Below are 19,236 nucleotides of genomic sequence, written 5' to 3'. Positions count from 1 at the left end.
TGCTTTCTGGTTTTGGTTCTAACGCTTTTTCTGATTGGTTATTTCACTCTAGCCAATCATAAGCAAGCACTGCAAGTGCATGAAACTTTTGCGTGAAGCGTTATAACCCGGGCATAAATCAGACTGATTAATTATCTTGCAAAGAAAAGTTATAGGCAGGCATACCATGTTCCAAGAATATAGCGATATTTAACAACAACAAAGTCTCTAAAGATGCTTTTATGCCTTCAAAGGAGAAAAAAAAAAAAACGTTTCAAAAGTATCATATCAATCAATCAATTGGCTACTTCAGAGACACACCCTTACTCATGTTTCCCTGCAGTGACCCTAGAGGCCCGATATATAGGCACATTGAGCACATAAGATCAATACAAAAACAAACCTTTTAAAGTTTTCTTTATTCGTTTTTGCACCTGAAAAACAGCGGTGAGGCATGGAGTTGTTCAGCTAGGGCAACTACGGCGAGTCGGAGTCGGGGTCGTAAGCGGAGTCATAAGAGCCCTTATGACTTAGTGAATATCAAAAAAATAATAAGCACGACGGAATCGGAATCAGAAGAATCAGAACGTTTCCATTTTCTCCAAAGAAAGCGACATTATTGCTCCTCAAAGTCCACACAACATTGTACAGACTTTTGTATGGTAGCGGGAGGTTAACCAACTTACAGGTCATGCAGCACTAGAGGTATCAGTAGAAGTTTCCATTAAAAGGCAATAATGACTACATGTGGCATGTGGCTAGTGCTTTGTAGAATATTACATTTAAGATAAATCAATGTTGTATAAACACGATAGTCGGTCATTTAGGAAATAAACTTCCTACAGTTTTGTAGGTAATGAAATTATATTTTAAATTATAACGTTTAAATCAAAGAGAATATATAAAAGGCTGTCAAGGCAATAATAATTGAGTGTGATAACAAATTAACCGAGAAAAGTCGTATGATTACCCCTTAATAATTCGCCCAATTTGAGGGAATCCTGATTCCAGAATCCAGGGAATTTTTCGTTAAGGAATCCTGAACCCGGGAAATTTTTGCTTGTCGAATCCGGGCTCCTGGGCCAAGCTCCACTGACAACTGACAAAGACTGGAATCTAGTACCTGGAATCCGGAGTCCAAGTCGTGGAATGCAGAATCCAAGACTGTCCTGGATTCCCTTACATGCAGTGAAATAATATACACGAAAAAAATTTACTGGATCACAATTCGTCGCCAAAATACATCCCAGTGTCACACGCGACCTTAAAGTGGTTCTTAAGTCTTTCTTTTACTGTTTATTAGCCAACCTTTAGTTCTACGTTCCTCGAGATATTTTCATTTTATTTCCTTCCTTTGCATTATACTTCCTCGTGTTTTGCTCTGTTAACTAAACACTGCATTGCTATCAGCCAATTAAATTCCCGAACATGAAATATGAATTCATTAACGAACTAACGTTTGGTCTTGTTAAATTTTAGTGCGGGCCCATTGTTTTTGAGCAAGAATCATTTTACCCTGAAGTTCTAGTTTCAATTGCTGCCGCAGTTCATCTTCCTTTCGTTTAAAGCTGAGCTCCATGGCATTCTTTTCCCCTTCGAAAATTTTGGCAAGTTCATGTTTTTGAATTCTCAAACTATCAAGACCTTCTTTGAGGACTTCAATGCTCTGCAGCAGATAAGCTCGCTCAAAAGAGTACTTCGATTCACATTCGTCTTCCACGACTTTGCGCAAAGAGGCTTTCTCCTGCTGAAACCTTTCTGGCATCGCAGCTTTTTCTCTTTTAAACGATCCTAACAAGATTTCTTCTTGTTTCCGCAGGAGAGTCAAAAGTTCACTGTTGTCCGCTATATTAAAGACGTTGTCACAGCAACTGCTTGCAGTTCCATTCGCCGTTGACTTTGTGATGGTGTCAGGGATTTCGTGCTCGTTTCGCAAGCCCAGGTGATGGAATGCATCGCGATGAACGTGTCTAGTGAAAAGGTCGAATGATCTCCTCAGATCACAAAGTTCGTTCCGAAAGAAGTCTTTTTCCTCTGTAAGAACTCTAATAAGCTCGTCTTTAGCTTTAATGATCTCATTATACTCATTCCTCACTCTCATTTCAATGTCCTCCTTCTCTTCAGCAGATTATTCCTCCATTGTCTGTCGCATTTGTTCCAATTCGTCTTCAAATTCCTCCATTTGTCGCCGCAAGATTTCGTCAAGTTCTGTTTGACACGAAGATTCTTTGGTGTCCATAATCTTTCCATTCCTGGCATTTTTCTCAGAATTATCAACCTCTTCTTTGAAACGAAAAAACTTTTCTGGTCTGCTCTTTGTCTCAGTCTCGCTGGATTTGACATGTTCGCTTTTAGGGACGTTGTGCCTAGCCTGCGTAGCAGTCGTCGAAAGGGGTAGCAGGCTACGTTCTGCCAGTAATTATAAACGACAAGTGCGAGATTAGTTTGTTTACAGTTGGTATTCCAAGACTTTTGTTTGAAAACTAAAACTACCTGTATATTATGCAAAGTAATTTGCGTAATACAGACCGAAAACCCAGACCCCTGGGATGAGGTCTAAGACAATCTCGCTGATAAAACTTTCATGAAGTTTTACTTTGTAAGCGTATCACCTTCATTTAAATTTCTGCTCAAATATTTTGTTTAGACAGTCTTTTAATGAATAAGACATCGATTGGTGCAACCAGTCAAGAATGAACAGAAACTCTTGTTTTTTTTTATCTTGTCTTACGTCAAAACACTGTTTTGGTGCTACATTAGTTGCACTTCAGCCCGCTTTTAAGTTTGAGGTCATTTAAAAACTCCCAAAATTGGCCAATGTCCAATTTAATCATAGTTGTCGCAAATATAGCAAAAGGCGCCCTTCAACTTGTACCGTACTAAACGTAAAGATGTTGAATTTGAGTTAAACGTATTTAGTAAACATTTCATTGGAATGCCTTATTAGTTTTTAGACAAAATTCTTCTTAATTACAACCAAATTAAGACACGAATTATTCGGCCTATAAGCTTCCAAATTGTGCTGCCTAAATTGCCACTGATGACGACGGTTTCTCTATAAAATAGGCGCAAAGGACGGCTGGAAGGTAAATGATGGAGGAACGTCTCCCACTGTGGGAAGCTAGTCGACACGGGATAATCGCGGGCGAAATCATTGCAAGCATAGTTGGAATAAAGAAGAAAAATAGAGCCAGCCCCATCCCGTCAAGTCTAGTCCCGTCCCAGAATGGAAGGCGTTAAATGACATCTATCGATATCAGTTTTAGTGCCCAGCAGTTTTGAGGGAAAACATAGCAGGTACGAGGTGTATGGGGATGTCTATGAGGGCAACTAAAACGTTTGAGGGGAATATGTGTTGGTACATTTTCGTTCCCATACAATACATAAATACTAAAAGCCTCTGTGCCCAGTGGTGATGATGAATGTTAGTCTTGCGGGCTCATAAACCTGTGATGTTATTGCATGTAACCTCTCCTTGAGCCTGTCTTTTCCTTACCATGATTTTTCCTGCTTTGCTTATTTAAAAAAAACGGCTAAAATCAAACCTTTACAGCAAGGAGCCCAGAAGTGTGACTCCTTTAATTAAATCACATTCTTTCATTCTGAGATTAACCTATCAGAAGTGGGGACAGTCTGCAGCTGGCTTCTGACTGGATTAAATCTGTACGAAAGAATGTGAATAAATCAAAGCGTTCACACTTTTGGGCTCTTTCCTGTAATTTGTTCTGAATGTTATGCTCATATATATATATATAAGTAAATAAGGTAAGAAAGAGTTATATTTAAAATTAATGAGTCATTCTAAGGCTCGACACAGAAATTACCGTCGTTCGATAGGTTATCATAAGAGATTCCCAATGGTTACAAGATGGTGCATATAAACAGTTTAAACGTTCAGGAGAATTCGAACCTGTATGTTTAACCTGCGAGCAAGCTCGACTCCATTTCGAGTTCGACTGTCGCTGGCTGTTCCTCACTCTCACACCTCCTTTCGTGTCCCACTCACGCGCGACGTCTCAAAATGAGCTTCCTCGCAGGCTACTGTCAGGGGGACCCAACGACTTTTTTTCTGTAACATAACTGTTCCAAGGAGAAAATATTGCCAAGAAACTTCTTGAGCTCGAGGAAGGCCTAAAATTCCTGGATAACTGCCAGTCCTATTCGGAAAAGGTATTCGGAGTTTTCTTTAAACTTATCGACGATTTTGACATTTTTTTCTCAAGATATTACCATTATTATTAAAGAAGGTCTCCTGCAAATTTCGGTAAAAAGTACGGCTACTCCATGTCCTCTATTTTTCGACCATTGGACCCATCATGGTAGCTAACAGTTTCGGATGAGAGGAAAACCATCCAAAAACTTTCGAGAAGACCAAAATGCTCATAAGACACTCCTGACTTAATTGGAACCATTCGGTCGTTGCGTTGGGTGCCTCTGTACTGTATATCCTCAACCAAACTCGAATGACGTTACTTCCACAAGCATTTGTGTAGTGTCACCAACTTTCAATATATTTTCTTGTTGTTTGACGTGTTTATAGTAAATATAGGTGCGCTTAGAAGTTATTTACCATAGAATCTGCTATGCCCTTTCTTATAGAGCCAAAGAAGCCGGCTCTTTTACAACCCTCGTTTTTAACTCACGTTCAAATTGTCTCACTCGATCAGTTCACTCCCCAGTCCAACACGCAATGTACCTTATGATATTTGTGTCGGTGCATTCAAAATAGCTCTCCTGAGGAAAAATCCTAAGGGGTTGCTGTATACACAGACACAGACTAGACAATTGGTTTTTTATCAGTTAGCAGGTACGAAAAAAAAAATAGTGATCTTGTACAACCTGTTTTGCCCTTTGTATCATGTGGTCAAACACATGTGTGATTCGAATTAACCTTTTATAACACAAAGATACCACATAATGGTCTCGCTTTCCCACTAATTTGAATCATTAAGCTGAATAGTCCGTCTTGTGGGGAACAGGGAGATTGCTTTTCTCGAGATTCTCAGCGTATCACTTAGAAATGAACAACAAACGCAGATAAAGTTTAAAAGCCTTTAATTTATTTTAAAGAATGACATCAAATATATAGAAACTGACAAAAGCTAGACATTCGTTTATGAAATAGGCCACTGTCGATATATCCATTGACGTCATGTCCTGAGAACACGAGGAAGAAGAGTGATGACTTTCGTATCTTCTGGTTTTCTTGGCCTGGCTATGAATTTGGATAATAGCACGATATATCAAAGTGACGCCATTCATACTGAAGCCCCTACAATATTTAATCTTACCCTTGCCATTCAAAAATTTATTATCATCATTATAAAATGAAGCACTATTGTTGTGTAAATATGTATTATGTATTAAATGAATAAATGTAGTTGCATAAATTAAGTTCTTGCTACAACCATTGAAACACTCTTGCTGGTGCTGACTTCGTTCCTGATGTATGATCCATTAAATAAAAGAATTATACAAATTATGCAGATCGAGGAGGGATATCGGATGAACGCCGAGGCGGATAACTTCCTTTCCGTTGCTGACCCTGATTGTGTGTCTTCAGAGAATAGTGTGTTATATACAGCTATTTCGAGAGAGGTTGTCAGAAAAAGTGAACCTGACAATTCCGAAAGGCATTGTGGGTGGTTTTGAGTTCACTGTTCTTCAGAGAAATTTTAAAAAATTGGCACGAAAGGCCATGGAAATATGTAAAGTAAAGTAAAGAAACAAAAGTAGGTTCGACAGCTACAGTCATCAGGAACAGTGTATCGATCATATCCCACATTTATACCTTTCGGGATGGTCGCGTCTACATTTTTTCCGACAACCTTTCTCGAAATAGCTGTATACTGACTTCCAAACCAGAACTTAGCTGCAGAAGTTGTAAAAAAGGTTCCTGCGTTGCTTATTGTATTGGCACCAATGGTCGGAAATTGGATGTTATTTTTTCCGAACTGCCCTGATAATCCGAATCTTCACTTCTCACACCCAGAAGTGGGTTTCCTAGTGATCTGCTAAAGAGCACAAAAATCTAAACTATAATCTCTACAATTATTATTCAACACCAGCAAAGATCTCTACAATAATTAAGCTTTTTTTTCTTTTACTGCCGCAATATTGTTATGGTGAACCGAGGTGCCTTTTATCACCTTACTCCTGATCACACCTTTTTGACTCAACAGTTCGTTTCTCCAACATGACATGACATGTTTATAGGGAGTGGCAATGTTGTAATCTAACCTAGCCGATTGAAACGTTCGTAACATTGAATTGTAGTCACGGAATTATGTGGTAGGTTATGTGGCATCTGAAGAACTCTGAAGGCTATGATTAGTCCCACTATGCCGGAAAGTCCTTGCACAGACACGACAATAATACCGGATTTTTGCTTCTGTCAGTTCATATATAAGAACGGTGATTTTCCGGCTACTTCTGTTAAGGAGCGAAACTGCGCTGCACCACCGCCGATCTTTAAAGTGGATCGTCACATATCGCCGTGATAGGTTTCTGCCACTTTTCGTCGCAGTGTGAACAGGTTTTCAAGTAAAATGAGTAGGGGCGAGCGTGGGCTGGGACCCACATCAGTCAGGAGAGAGGACTGGGATTTAGTTCACCAAACTGACCACTCGGCCAGCCGACCGCTCTCGTGCGATGTTCGATATTTGTGGACGACTTGTTCCAATTCTATACGGTTGTCGTTCATACTACCGGATACATTTTCATGTCGACACGAAAATCTATTTCCAGTATAGTGTGGACAGACTAAAAAAGTAAAAGGAGCAATCCGAACTACTAACAACTTAATAATCATTTGCAGAGAATGAACCGATTTTAGTGCCTAGAATTGATATATTACCAGTGCTATTCAGTATTTTCTCGATGTCTCTCAAATGAAATTAAATATTATTAGGTATCTTATTGTAATAACCCATTAAACAGTTGCGCTCGTCATCTCTGTCCTGTTCCTTGGTGGGCAAGGGAACTCCCATATGAAAATGACGGGGTTGCTCGTCTCTCGTAGACGTAGACATAGCAGTTTTTGGTCTCACTTTGACTGTGCAAGACAAAAAGCCACTATTTTTAACCATAAATGTATCGCTTAACCCCCTGCTAACGGACGTAACTTTGTTGGCCAACAACTCGCAATATTTTTCAACATTGTTGGAAGTTGTTGCGTCCGTTTGCCCGTAGCTTTAGGGTTGTGCGTAAAGAAATATCTATATAGAAAAAGGCGTTGTCATAATGAGTTAGAGAGTGTTCTACTTTGGCTGCCATTTGTGATCGTAACCGAGGGAGACTGGTTATGAATACTGGCAAACAGTGAAGATGAAAACAACGGTGTTCAGTTTATGAGTATAGTTTCTTGGTGTTGCAGACGGTGCAACTGCAATTATTAATCTACTTATCCGTCGAGCATTCCGCTTTGCTTTCATATTGGAGCCCCCACCTTCCCAATCTAAAGAAAAAAAGGTGCTTCGACGAAAATTAAACCATAGAGACCCCACAGAAATTACAGCTTCGTATCGAGAGTACTAGTTTTACTGGTGTTAGAAGCGGATGCCTCACGGTAACATGGCTGGCTCTGATCCAATAGTCTGAAATAATAGTAAGGGGTATCTTCTGTCATCATCTCTTCCAGTATCGGTATTAGTTGAGCGAATGAGGGTCGTTCATTTGGATCCTCCTTCCAGCAGTCCATCATCAATTTGTATCTGTTGAAAATGGAAGCTATAGTTTAAAATACCACTACACAAAGATATGTCTTAATTTACTTTGAATATTGAAGACACTTATGTTCTATTGGCTCTTTTTAGAATGGGGCAAGATAAAGCAAAGAGGTGCGCTGAAGTTTCCACTCCTCGGAAAAGGTTGACAATTTGTTTGAAGGACTATGTAAGTACGTATTTCTTCATCGTGCCCTCTATTCGGAGGTCTTTTATTATCTCTATTCTGACTTACATTTCATCGCTGCACGTGTTGGGTTTCTCCATCCGATATCCAGATTTAAGTAAACTGCATAACCTCATAGGGCTTATCCCAGGGTATGGAGTACCCCCTAAAATAACAAAATAAGATCAATGCTGTCTTATCAAAGATTATCAGGCTTTTCTAATTTTTCATTTTGAAATCGCTGGGGATCCCAACAATCTGATTGGCTTTCAGCGGTGTAATTTATTTACGAATCACACAATCACATCTGCTCTAAATCGCGTTATTTATGTTCTAAGCCACGTCGCACCGTCGCACCTTGGTGTATATCGCATCATTTCTGTTTCAAATACAAAATGAGATGTAAAAGCCCTTTTGTTTCCGCTTTTCAACAAGCTATTTGATCTGCCTACAGGCAGGTCCTTTCCTATGGTTCTCGATCTAAGGCACGCCCCTTGTACGCTACGTAAGAGCTGCCATCCTTCACTCTATCCAGCATTCCCGCTCGAAGTGTTCCAGGTGGTCTCTTTCCTGGTATTCTTCCCTAAATGACTAATTGGGCATGATCACCATGTCGTATGGTTTGACCAAGCCAGACTCTCTGTCTTCTGTTGATAACAGATATGATGGCCCTCTCGTCACCGACACGCTTCAATACTTCTTTGTTACAGACTTTGTCAGACCAATTTATGTTTAAAACCTTTCTTCAAAGCCACATCCCACAGCTCTCCAGTCTTCGCACGTCCTCTTTCTTTAAGGTCTATCATTCGGCTCCATTCAGAAAAGTACCCCAGATGACAGTCTTTATAATTCTCTTCTTCAGGCAAAGGCTAGCGCGCTGAAGGCTTTTGTCAGCAGTTCTTTTTTCTTAGTAAACGCGTTTTCGGGCTATTCTCGATCTAATTTATTTTTCACAGGATCCATCCTGTGTAATGAGGCTCCCAAGGTTGTTAAGGTGCGACGATTCTTGACTTAATTGTTTACCCTCAAGAAACATCGTGAATTCCTAACCAGGCCTCTTACTGATTTTCTTCACCTTAGTCTTCTTAACATTGATCTTCATATCATATTCCCCCGTGCTTTCCTGCACTTTACCCATCATAAGTTGCAGACCTTTAACCGAACTGGTTAAGGTTGCTTGATCATCCGCAAAGCGCACTGTCTTAATGAGATGACCTCCCTCTCGAATACCTTCATTCACACTACTTAAAGCATCTCTTAGCATGGCTTCAGAATATATGTTAACGAGTATGGGGGATAACGAGCTAACTTGTCTGGTGCCACCACAGGGCGCCCACACAATCTGTTTGTGTAGCCGATTGTTATTTTATAGTAAATGTACTGGATTTACCGTTTGCTTCACCTATAGCGATATTTCGCTAACTTTGTATATAAATCAATGATAAATAAACGTTGAATTACCTTACCTGTGGTGTATAGTCGTCCTTTTGCCTCAAAAGCGGTTTTTTGAGCGATTTTGAATGAATTTGAGTTCGCCGTTGACTGTTCCATGTTTTTGTCCTGTGATCATGTCTTCGGCTTGGCTTTTCCAATTTCATTAACCGTTTATCTTTGCATGGAACAGTCAACGGCGAACTCAAATTCATTCAAAATCGCTCAAAAAACCGCTTTTGAGGCAAAAGGACGACTATACACCACAGGTAAGGTAATTCAACGTTTATTTATCATTGATTTATATACAAAGTTAGCGAAATATCGCTATAGGTGAAGCAAACGGTAAATCCAGTACATTTACTATAAAATAACAATCGGCTACACAAACAGATTGTGTGGGCGCCCTGTGGTGCCACGGGCAATCACTGCTGGTACGGATTGAATTTTGCGATTTCAAAATGGCTGTAATAAAGTGATAATTTCACTTTGTGTCGTGCAATTTTAGTCTGAAATCATACTTCTGATCTCAAATCGAACTCGCGCGCGAAATCACGCATATGATTTCAGACCAAATTGCCCTCCACTCAGTTCAATGACCATCATGTATTATCAATTTACTAACCTCCAGGAGGGATTAAAATAACGTAATGTACAAGTTTACCATTACTGAGTATTCATTTCGCCAAGTGACACGTGATATCAGGTCAAGTTGTGGTTAAGGGTATGACTTATAGGCTGGATTATTATGAGCCTGCGCTCCTCCCCGGTAAAGACGGAGACGGCTAGGAGAGCGGCGGAAGTTAGCCTATTATTTTTTCTAGTTGTTTAGCAATCACGACATTATGCGAGAATGGCTTCTTTTATAAAGCGGTTCGATTCTCCCGTGACTGCTATCCTAAAACTGAACAGTCAGCTTTTCCCTAACTACTGTCATTGGGGATTCCCTTTCAATTCCCTCGGGTATAGGAAAATGACTAGAGTATTATTCTACCAACATCAGTATACAAAGATTTATAAAACTAGCTTACCCATGGTGGCTAGTTCCCACAAAACAACTCCAAAAGACCATCTGCAATAAAAGGAAGCAGATAAAGAAATAGCAAGAATTAACTTCTTAGAAATATCAATTTTATTTATCTCGCCCCATGGATGGTAACCCAGGAAATTTTTGCTTGGACTTTGGAATCCGAAATCCAGCTATTAAACTATGGAATTCTGGAATCTAGGCCTTTTGAAATCTGGAATACACTGAGTTGGAATCCGGAATCTAGTATCTGGAAGCCGGATGTGGAGCGTGGAATCTAGGATCCAAGATGGTCACTGATTCACTTCATCGGCTCAAAGTTTCTGTTTATATATCTTATTTTCAAGTTTCACGCCTGGAACAGGCTAATGTTTTCCAAACACTTGAGTATTTATTTAGAGATAGAGTGATAACCGCTACTGTAGACAGTGTCATGATCAAAATTGTGCTCTTTTTTTTCAGACAGTTCTAAACAGTACACTGCAGGGTCTATGTTATCTAAAACCTCAACTTCACACTGCATCACAGGAAGCCCAAGCTTGGCCTAACTGTGGCCTCGTTAACATATACTCACACGTCAGTCTTGAAAGTAAAAATGCCGCTCTCCAACGCTTCAGGTGCCATCCATTTCATTGGTAGCTTGTGTACGCTTGTAACTTCGTATATCTCACTCTCATTTGCGTGGCGTAACAAACCAAAATCGGCAATCTTCACCGCTCTGTCCTCACCAAGTAGGATATTACGGGCTGCCAGGTCACGATGAATGAATCCTTTGCTGGCCAAGTATTCCTGGCAGAGAAATAACGAAATTATTTCTCAAAGAATTTTTAGTTACCAGATTCCAATATGAAATTAAAATGGAAGCTCGATTTTACGATATGGCAAGGGGATAGCAGTTTAATCGGGATATTGTTGTTAAACGAACTCCCGATTTAACGATTTGACGGAAAAGCAACCAAGTGCAATGAAACATCTGTTCCAGGCTCAAAAATAGCCCGTCACCGCCCCTTTTTCCTAGATCATGCTGTTATATTTTTGCCGGTGCTTTACACTTTTTTGCCTGTGCCTTACGGTTTTTTGCCTTATTTTTGCCGGTGCCACCCCTACTATCGAGAGCCTGAACAGGCTACTGCAAGCTGTGCCTGGCAAACGGTCCGGGAATAGGGAGGAAGTGATCGTCGGCCTATTCATGAAGAATGGGGGGAGGATTTCCGTCACAGCTGTTGGAAAACGAAGGAACAAATTAAGGAATTGATTTACAATATCCCCGCGACGTATACTTTTCAGCACAAAAAGCCGTCAAAGTTGAACAAGCTAAGTGAACTACAGTCGACTCCAGATAACTCGAACCCTCGCTAACTCGAACCTTGTGCTAACTCGAACCAGAATCCATTTCCCCTGGATTTCCTTTACTCTAATTTATCCTCGGTAACTCGAACCCTCGATAACTCGAAAATCCCGCTAACTCGAAGTGATTTTTGTTTCCCTTCAGATCACTTTCATACAATTTTACACTCGATAACTCGAAGGGATGAATATTGGCTGAAAAATATGGTTTTCAGTTAAGATTTCAACCGCGGAAGAAAGCCCGTTAATTCTGTTGACACTTAATTAAATGCTGTTTTTCAGGGAGACTTAAGGTGAGTGGAATAAAGCCCTCCTTGGACTGCCACGCCCGAAAAAGAAAAAAAAAACCTATTGGTTCTTACTATACTGCTGATTTCTATTTCGAAGTCACCCAAAACGGCATACCTCAGTGAACATTATTCATTTAAAGATTAGATTTTTTTGTTAAAGAAGGTTCATTCATACCAATGAATAAACAGCAATTATTGGATGAGGCAGAGTTATGCGGATCACCGGGAGGGTGTTATTTGCTAAACCCAAAAGCCAAATATACAGCTGAGCCACCAGATATATCAATTGAGCTTACAATAGTTAGCATAGACCATCATGGTGGCCGTTTACAAAAGCAATCCCTTAGCTTCAATCATCAGTTCCACTTGCAGACCGTTTATTGTGCTTTCCAAGATTCCGATTACGGGAGTATTTATCTAGAAAGTCCTTGCTGCTCAGTCTTCCAGTCCCCAAAACAAATTTAATCGTTGCGTTTTCTTTTTCTTTTTCTTTTTTTTTTCTTTCTCTTTTTTTTTGCCAGCCCATAGCCCTGTAGGCCCGGGCCTTCAAATTTTTGGTTTGATCACTCTACCGCTTGTAATAAATTATGCGTTGTTGGAGTCAGCTGAAAAAGTACAAGAGCTCAAATTGTTGGTGAGGTCAGTGCGTACTGGTCATGCGTACAATTTTCAGGATATGTGGAAATGAAAGTCAGCCAAACCTACAACTAGCCAAAAAGCTGGCTACGTCCCTGAATGTCAGACTTGTACGATTCAAATTAAATAACTGATAGCTTAGCCTTATTCAGGTCATATGGCTGTATTCATTTGACAGCTTTTCAAAAATACAAACAGACCTGATTTTTCATTAGGTACCTTCACGACGGCTCCATGTGATTTTTAGGCTTCTCGGGATATAAAAAAAAACTCGTTTTTGACCTTTTTTTAAAATCAAACGGCTCAATTTTATGTGTGCTATGTTTCACGAAAAATTCAGCGGGATAGTAGTTAGCCCTATAATAATCTGTTATAATTAACGCAGCAATTTGAATGCTTGAAAAATCTGCCGTCTCATGTCCAGATAGCATAATACTTGCAGACACAGAAAAAAACTAGTAGTGAAGTATTTTAAATACGGGGAAGAGGCAGATTTTTGTGATTGCAAACGATGACTAAATTGCTAAAGACATTCTTCAGTCGAAAAAGTTCTTACCATCCCTTTAGCAATCTGCCAAGCATAACAAAGAACTTCTTTCCCAGAAAGGTCTTCTTCATCATCTTCCTTGCCCTCACAGCTGCCTTCTTCTTTCTCGATGGTGATCTTTTCTTCGACGTTTCTCAAAGGCTCAGCGGGAGTGAGCTCTTTTTCTTTGGAGAGATGGGCAATACTGATCGAAGGTAGCACCATCACCGACGTAACCGACCCCTTTCGCCGTTCAATTTGATGAAATGACGTGTTGACATCTTCTCTTTCTTCTTCCTCCTTGTCATCTTCGTAACCAAGGTTTAAGCAAGAAGGTTTCATCTCAGATCGAGGAGCATCGTTGATTAAAATTCCTGTTTCAACGTCGTCCAGGTCGATTTTAATTTCCTTCGTCCCGCTGGAATGGTAACCACCGTCTTTTCCACTTTCTTCATTATTTCTTTCCCTGTTCTCCTCTTTCAGGTTTTCATCCAGGACATCTTTTGTTTGCAGGTTCTTGGACACCAATTTCGCGATCGGCCTCTCAGGAACAGGAGGCTTAAGCCTTTCAACGACATCACTTTGACGACTCTTTTTCATTGTAAGTTGCAAAAAAATATTGTAATGAATTCCGTCTGATCATGAAACGGTTTTGTCAGCAGAAACAATTTCAACACTATCAGTTGGGTAGGCGAAATATTTTTACCCAGCATTTAAAAGGAATCCATGTGAATTGAAAGATTACTTAACCGACGTTAAACTGAAAATCTAGCCGGGAATAACTTATGGGCCAACTTTCTTTAAATCGTCCACTGAAAATTCAAATGGATTAAACTGCAATATAAACAAAGCTTTTCTTATGCTTTGTTACAATTTTCTGTGACATTTTAAGATACACAGTCCCAAAAACGCGACGTGTGCTTTTGAATATTTGCCTTGACCTAATCCACTTGTGACGTCATATCTCGTACAGGGCTTTCGGGACGGACAATCATTATCTCCACCAAAATATTTTGAAGGGTTTTTTAAAAAGAAACTTTTCTACTACGTCGGTCGGAGGTTGAAAAGCAAAACTCTCCCTGGTGTTATGGGTTGATTTGAATAACTCATCTTGCCACCATTGAAAGACCGCGGATCGAAAAGCTGACGCGCATTTTGAGTGGAAGCCCTATGTTAGCTTGAATCAAGGACGGTTTATCAAATGGCGGAGCTCAACTATGGTGAATTCATGGGAAAATGAGAAAAAAATAAGTAAATTGCCAGAATGAAAAGCGTTCGTTGAAGTAAACTATTCTGATCTTTTTACCATGTTCAAACAATAGCGTAGCTCTACCATTAGTAATCCCGTGATTCATGCTGACCAGAAAAGATTAACGCTCACCTGGGGGGAGGGGGATACTCTCAAAAATTTCGAATAGTTGAGACAAGCGAAAACAAATATCCTATAAAGACCCAAACATGGAAAATGAAGCCCAGTTCAAGGGAAAAACATGACCTAAGAATCAGTGGAAACAGAAAAAAACTTCCTTAAATCGCGCTCCTAATCAGCTCTAGGGTAAAGTTCAGTTTTAACAGATCTATGATTTGTTTTTGGTGTGTTGGGCATTAACGCACGTGAATTTTACCTGATAGAATAAGGGTACCCTATCTAAGGATCGCATCGGCAACACTGCTCCAATAAGGGCAACAAGGATGCCATATTTAAGGATGGAGATCCTCATCCTATCGGGCGGGAGTGCCCCCAGGGGTAAACGCTCAAAACGTCATTTTTTTTCTTTTCTGACCACCGACCCCTCCCCTAAGACAAACACTACCTTCTTACTTAGGGCAAAATGTGGCTTAGGGGAGGGATGGGTGGGCAGTTTCCCGCAAAACCTTAACTGATCCTACCGGGGCAAGCTTGGCTTTATTAACTAAGCGTTGAATACCAATTTTTGTATATTTACCGATCTTTGTTTTCCGAATACATGAATAGCATTTAAACAGTCTGGCTATATAAACCGCGTTTGGAAAAGTACGAATATCCGGTTGCATTCATATCTCATTTTTAGTGCACCTCTGTCTTTGAGAACTTAAATTATAGGGAACATGTACAAATTCTCACATCAAGTTGTTTAGCATCTTATTATTTTTACTGAAGACGATGGTTTTTAGACGCGTGATGAGGTAGAGGATTTTCCCTCTGCCTTAAGAGACCACACAATGTAAGAAAAAGAACATACACGTCCAGGACGATGTTCATTAGAAAGTGCAGCATAGAATACTAATGACGTCAGAGTGACTACTTTGCCATGTTTGTATGAAATCTGCCATTTTTGTTATTTTCATAAAAAAAGTCAGACAAACTTGACATTTTAATAACAAAAAGACGAACAAAATTGTGGAATTTGTTTGTCTGAGTTTGAGTGCTATAAATAGTGCCTGTGCGCAACTCTATTGCGAATGGAGAGAAGATATTTTTTTAAACAAAAGGCAAAAAAGAGGGCAGCAAATTTTTAATGATAAGGCTGATAAAGTAATGATACCTGTTGCCTTTTTTTTCTGAGCCACTGAAGAAGATCTCCGTTAGGAACATATTCCATGATTAACATGATGGGATGTGATTGGATCCAGTAGCCGAGCATGCTCACAATATTACGGTGTGTTCCGACTTCCTTCATCAGCTCGATTTCCTGAACTAACTGCCGTTTGTCCTCCTCCGTGGCATTTTCTAAAAAACAAAAGACATTTAAAGAAAATCCAGGTAACCGTGACCTGCGTATATGCTACACGATATCAGTTAGTGCCAAACAACTAAAACCAGATGTAAAGAAGAAAAGAACTAATTAAGATGAAAATATATTTAACCTATAAAAATATAACACAGTCAATATCGAGTCAATAGCTCAGGTCCTAATTTTGCTTGAGAAAAAAATCTATTTGTTAAAAAATTGGTTCCCTAAGTTAAGTGACGTAGATAAAACAAAGTCTCAAAGAAAAACCGTTAGTTCTCTTCATCCAACGATCACCAAACACAGCATGTAACATAATGTGATACTGGATGATCTTTTAGTCCGGAAACTTTTCTCTTTAATCTTAGACGCCACGTTTTGTGTTCTTTAATTGCTTCCTTATTCTCGACCCACGAGCAGTTCATCTCCAGTAATATGACTTTCTGTCAGTGTACATTCGTAATCCTTACGCATCTATCCAATTAGCTCACTTCCATTGACTCTGCATAGACAGGGACATCCCAGTATGCTTTTGTAGTTGGGTTTCATGAAGGGTTTTCGGCTCACTCTGTCATCGTCATCATTATCATCATCAAGCTCCAAGGCGCTTTACAATAAATGTTTTCAACTAAAACGACTAGAAAGCAGTAACTCGTAACATTAAAAATTAGAAAAATTGTTAGACAAAACTACGAAATAGAAATAAAGCGTAGAAGTTTTTAGAGCTTTAAGATTTTTCTTAGAAGAACGAATATTCAAACTCTATTTTACACTGTATGTTCTGAAGAATCATTCCAAAGTTAAGGGACACAAAATGAAAAAGCATGATCGCCCGGTAAAATTTTAGCCTTGATCTGGGTGTCACTAATTAACAAGTTCATGGTTGATGATCGTAAACTCCTAACAGGCTTGTAAGTTTGAAACAAATGATGATTATAGCTCGGACAAAAATAATTTAAAATTCCGCTACTCATGCTTCAAGGGAAGCCAATGTAGTTCTCTAAGTGAAGCTGCAGTAATACGATCAGATAAAGTTCTCAAAAAGCAAGTGACTGAAACATGTGAATAACGTATTTCGAAAGATCACATAAGAGAACGACCAATCTACACATTACGAAGGCATGGACTAACATTTTTGAATTGGTTTAAAGAGATAATCTGTCATCATGTCACACCCCTGAGAAGTGATCATGCAGCCTGCTCTGTTTTGCATTTTTTGTATCTGTGTGGTTTTGTTAAAAGACGCCCACTCGATTTTCGCTTGAACACGGGCATCGTTTTTAGCGCTATATACTTTTTAGTACATTTAATGTGACATAATCTCGAACCTGAGTGTCTAAGACCACTTATAACGCGACTAACCTTGGAACACACCTTATCAATGTTCTGATCTCACTGAAGGTTTTTATGTCTGCTTTAATTTGTGTGGTAAATTGCAAACATTCAGGGAGGTCATTGATATAAGTAAAAACTAAAATTTAAGATCTAAAATGGGCCCCTGAGGTACATCAAACTGTTACCGACTGGTGCATTGAGATGCTGTTTTCCACGATATAATGTTTGCTATCTATTGGATTAAGTACTCGAACCTGTTACAAGAGAGGTTCTCTTGCCTGTTATTAGTGAACTTACGCAACAGGACGGGAGAGGAAAGAAGACGGCAAACCTTGTGTGACAAGCGTGACAATAATTTTGCTTGAAATAACTTTTTGCCAAACTTCACTTTCTTTTAAACAGATCTTTTTATAAAAGACCAGAAAACATTGATGTTAGTCAAGATCACGACAAAATACGCAAGTTATACCCTTGTCACGTTCGTCACGCACAAGCGGTTTGCCGTCCTCTTCTTTCTGCCGTCCTGTTGCGTAAACTCACTATTAATAAGAATCACCCCCGTGAATAGCGTTTGCTGAAAGAGTAAGTCATTTTTCTGCCACATTCTGAATTCACGCACCTGGTAGAACTTTTGTAGCAACAATACGTCCCTTATGCGAATCCAAACTGTGATCCTTGGGTTTGGAGGATGTATTCTTTTCAGGTAACCCCTTCATTACGCTCCTATAAACTCTTCCAAAAGCGCCTCGTCCCAGTTCCTCCATGATAGTAACCCGTTCGTGTGGGACTTCCAGCAACATAAACTCAGCAATGTCAGACTCACTGGACCTAAAGAAAATAGTGCAAATTATATGATAGTGAAATTCGTTGTCATTAATCATGGGCTTGTGGTAATGCTAAAATCAGAGATGGCTTCCTAGTTCATACAACGTGATAAAAGTTACATCGCCTTGGTGTGTAAGGAAGGCCACTCACCAGCGCGAATTGACTGAGTGAGACGGACACTTAAAGACAGACACCTACACAGGAAAAATATCGTCTATTTCCGCATGCATATCATTATCATAATACACCTTAATCATTTCTATAGACAAAAGCATTTTATGAAATACCGTTCATTCCTCTTTGCTCTCTTACGGTACACAATTATCCCCACCACCAAAGCAGAAAGAGCCACGGAAACTCCCAACACTATCCAGAGTATGGGAACACCTGTGAGAGAGTAAAGTTGTAAGAGGGTCTCTGGTCACTGAGGGATACAAAGAATCATCAATGTAAAGAACTGTTGATGTATAAACATCGTGGGAATAAGTTTCCTAGTAAACTTATAAACGGAATATTAAGTTTCCTAGGAACTACTTCTCGTTTACGACTCGTTACAGTTTACAGGCCTCCATATTCTGCTAAACATCCTGTGACCACGTTTACATTTTATAATGGGCCCTTTACCGATTACCTCGAGTCTCTGGTCATGTCAAGTGAGCCCTTGATAATTTTGGGCGATTTTAACATCCGTATGGACCTACCGGTCGGATATACTGGAGTCGATGGGTCTCACGCAGCATGTTTGTCTACTACGCATGAGCTTGGCCATACACTTGACTTGATTATCACTCGTACATCTGATAACATTCATTGCTGTGAGTTATTCTCCGACCATTTTCTAGTCTTCTGTCAAATAAGATCTGATAGACCTCAAGCTAATGTCACGCATGTGCAGTTCAGGAAAATGAAATCAATTAACCCCATCCAATTTTCTGAGGCCATTCCTCCTTCTCAGCTTAATCATGATCCACCTAACGACTAAGACTGTCTAGTCAGCTGTTATAATGAGTCGTTACGATCTCAACTGGAGATGTATGCACTTGTCTTAACTCGTGACATTAATGTCATGCCTCTTGCTGCGTGGTTCAATGAAGATATTACGAATGCCAAACGCTTGAGACGAAATGCTGAAATACGTGGAGAGCTACAAGATTACCTGTTGATCTTGCTGCCTTTAGGAAGGAACGAAATCGTGTGGTGAATTTGATGAATGATACACGCCGTGTTTACTATAATCAG

General features: G+C 39.7%; 1 protein-coding gene and 1 pseudogene across 1 annotated transcript; both read right to left on the bottom strand.

The window, feature by feature from the left end:
* Positions 1-1,447: 1,447 nt before the first annotated feature.
* LOC140936626 (uncharacterized) lies at positions 1,448-2,218 on the bottom strand (annotated as a pseudogene).
* Positions 2,219-7,489: 5,271 nt separating this feature from the next.
* LOC140936625 (fibroblast growth factor receptor 2-like) lies at positions 7,490-18,564 on the bottom strand. The gene is made up of 8 exons (XM_073386124.1): positions 18,285-18,564; positions 17,792-18,000; positions 15,652-15,836; positions 13,157-13,717; positions 10,902-11,116; positions 10,332-10,372; positions 7,939-8,035; positions 7,490-7,691 (listed from the first exon to the last, which is right to left on the bottom strand). Exons 2-8 carry the CDS (start codon positions 17,970-17,972, stop codon positions 7,490-7,492), a joined length of 1,482 nt encoding a protein of 493 aa, XP_073242225.1. The 5' UTR covers positions 17,973-18,000; positions 18,285-18,564.
* Between the last annotated feature and the right edge of the window lie 672 nt (positions 18,565-19,236).

The sequence above is a fragment of the Porites lutea genome, chromosome 5 (genome assembly GCF_958299795.1).
Source record: "Porites lutea chromosome 5, jaPorLute2.1, whole genome shotgun sequence".
In the NCBI taxonomy this organism is placed as follows: domain Eukaryota; kingdom Metazoa; phylum Cnidaria; class Anthozoa; order Scleractinia; family Poritidae; genus Porites; species Porites lutea.
This window is presented reverse-complemented; position numbering and strand designations above follow the sequence as displayed.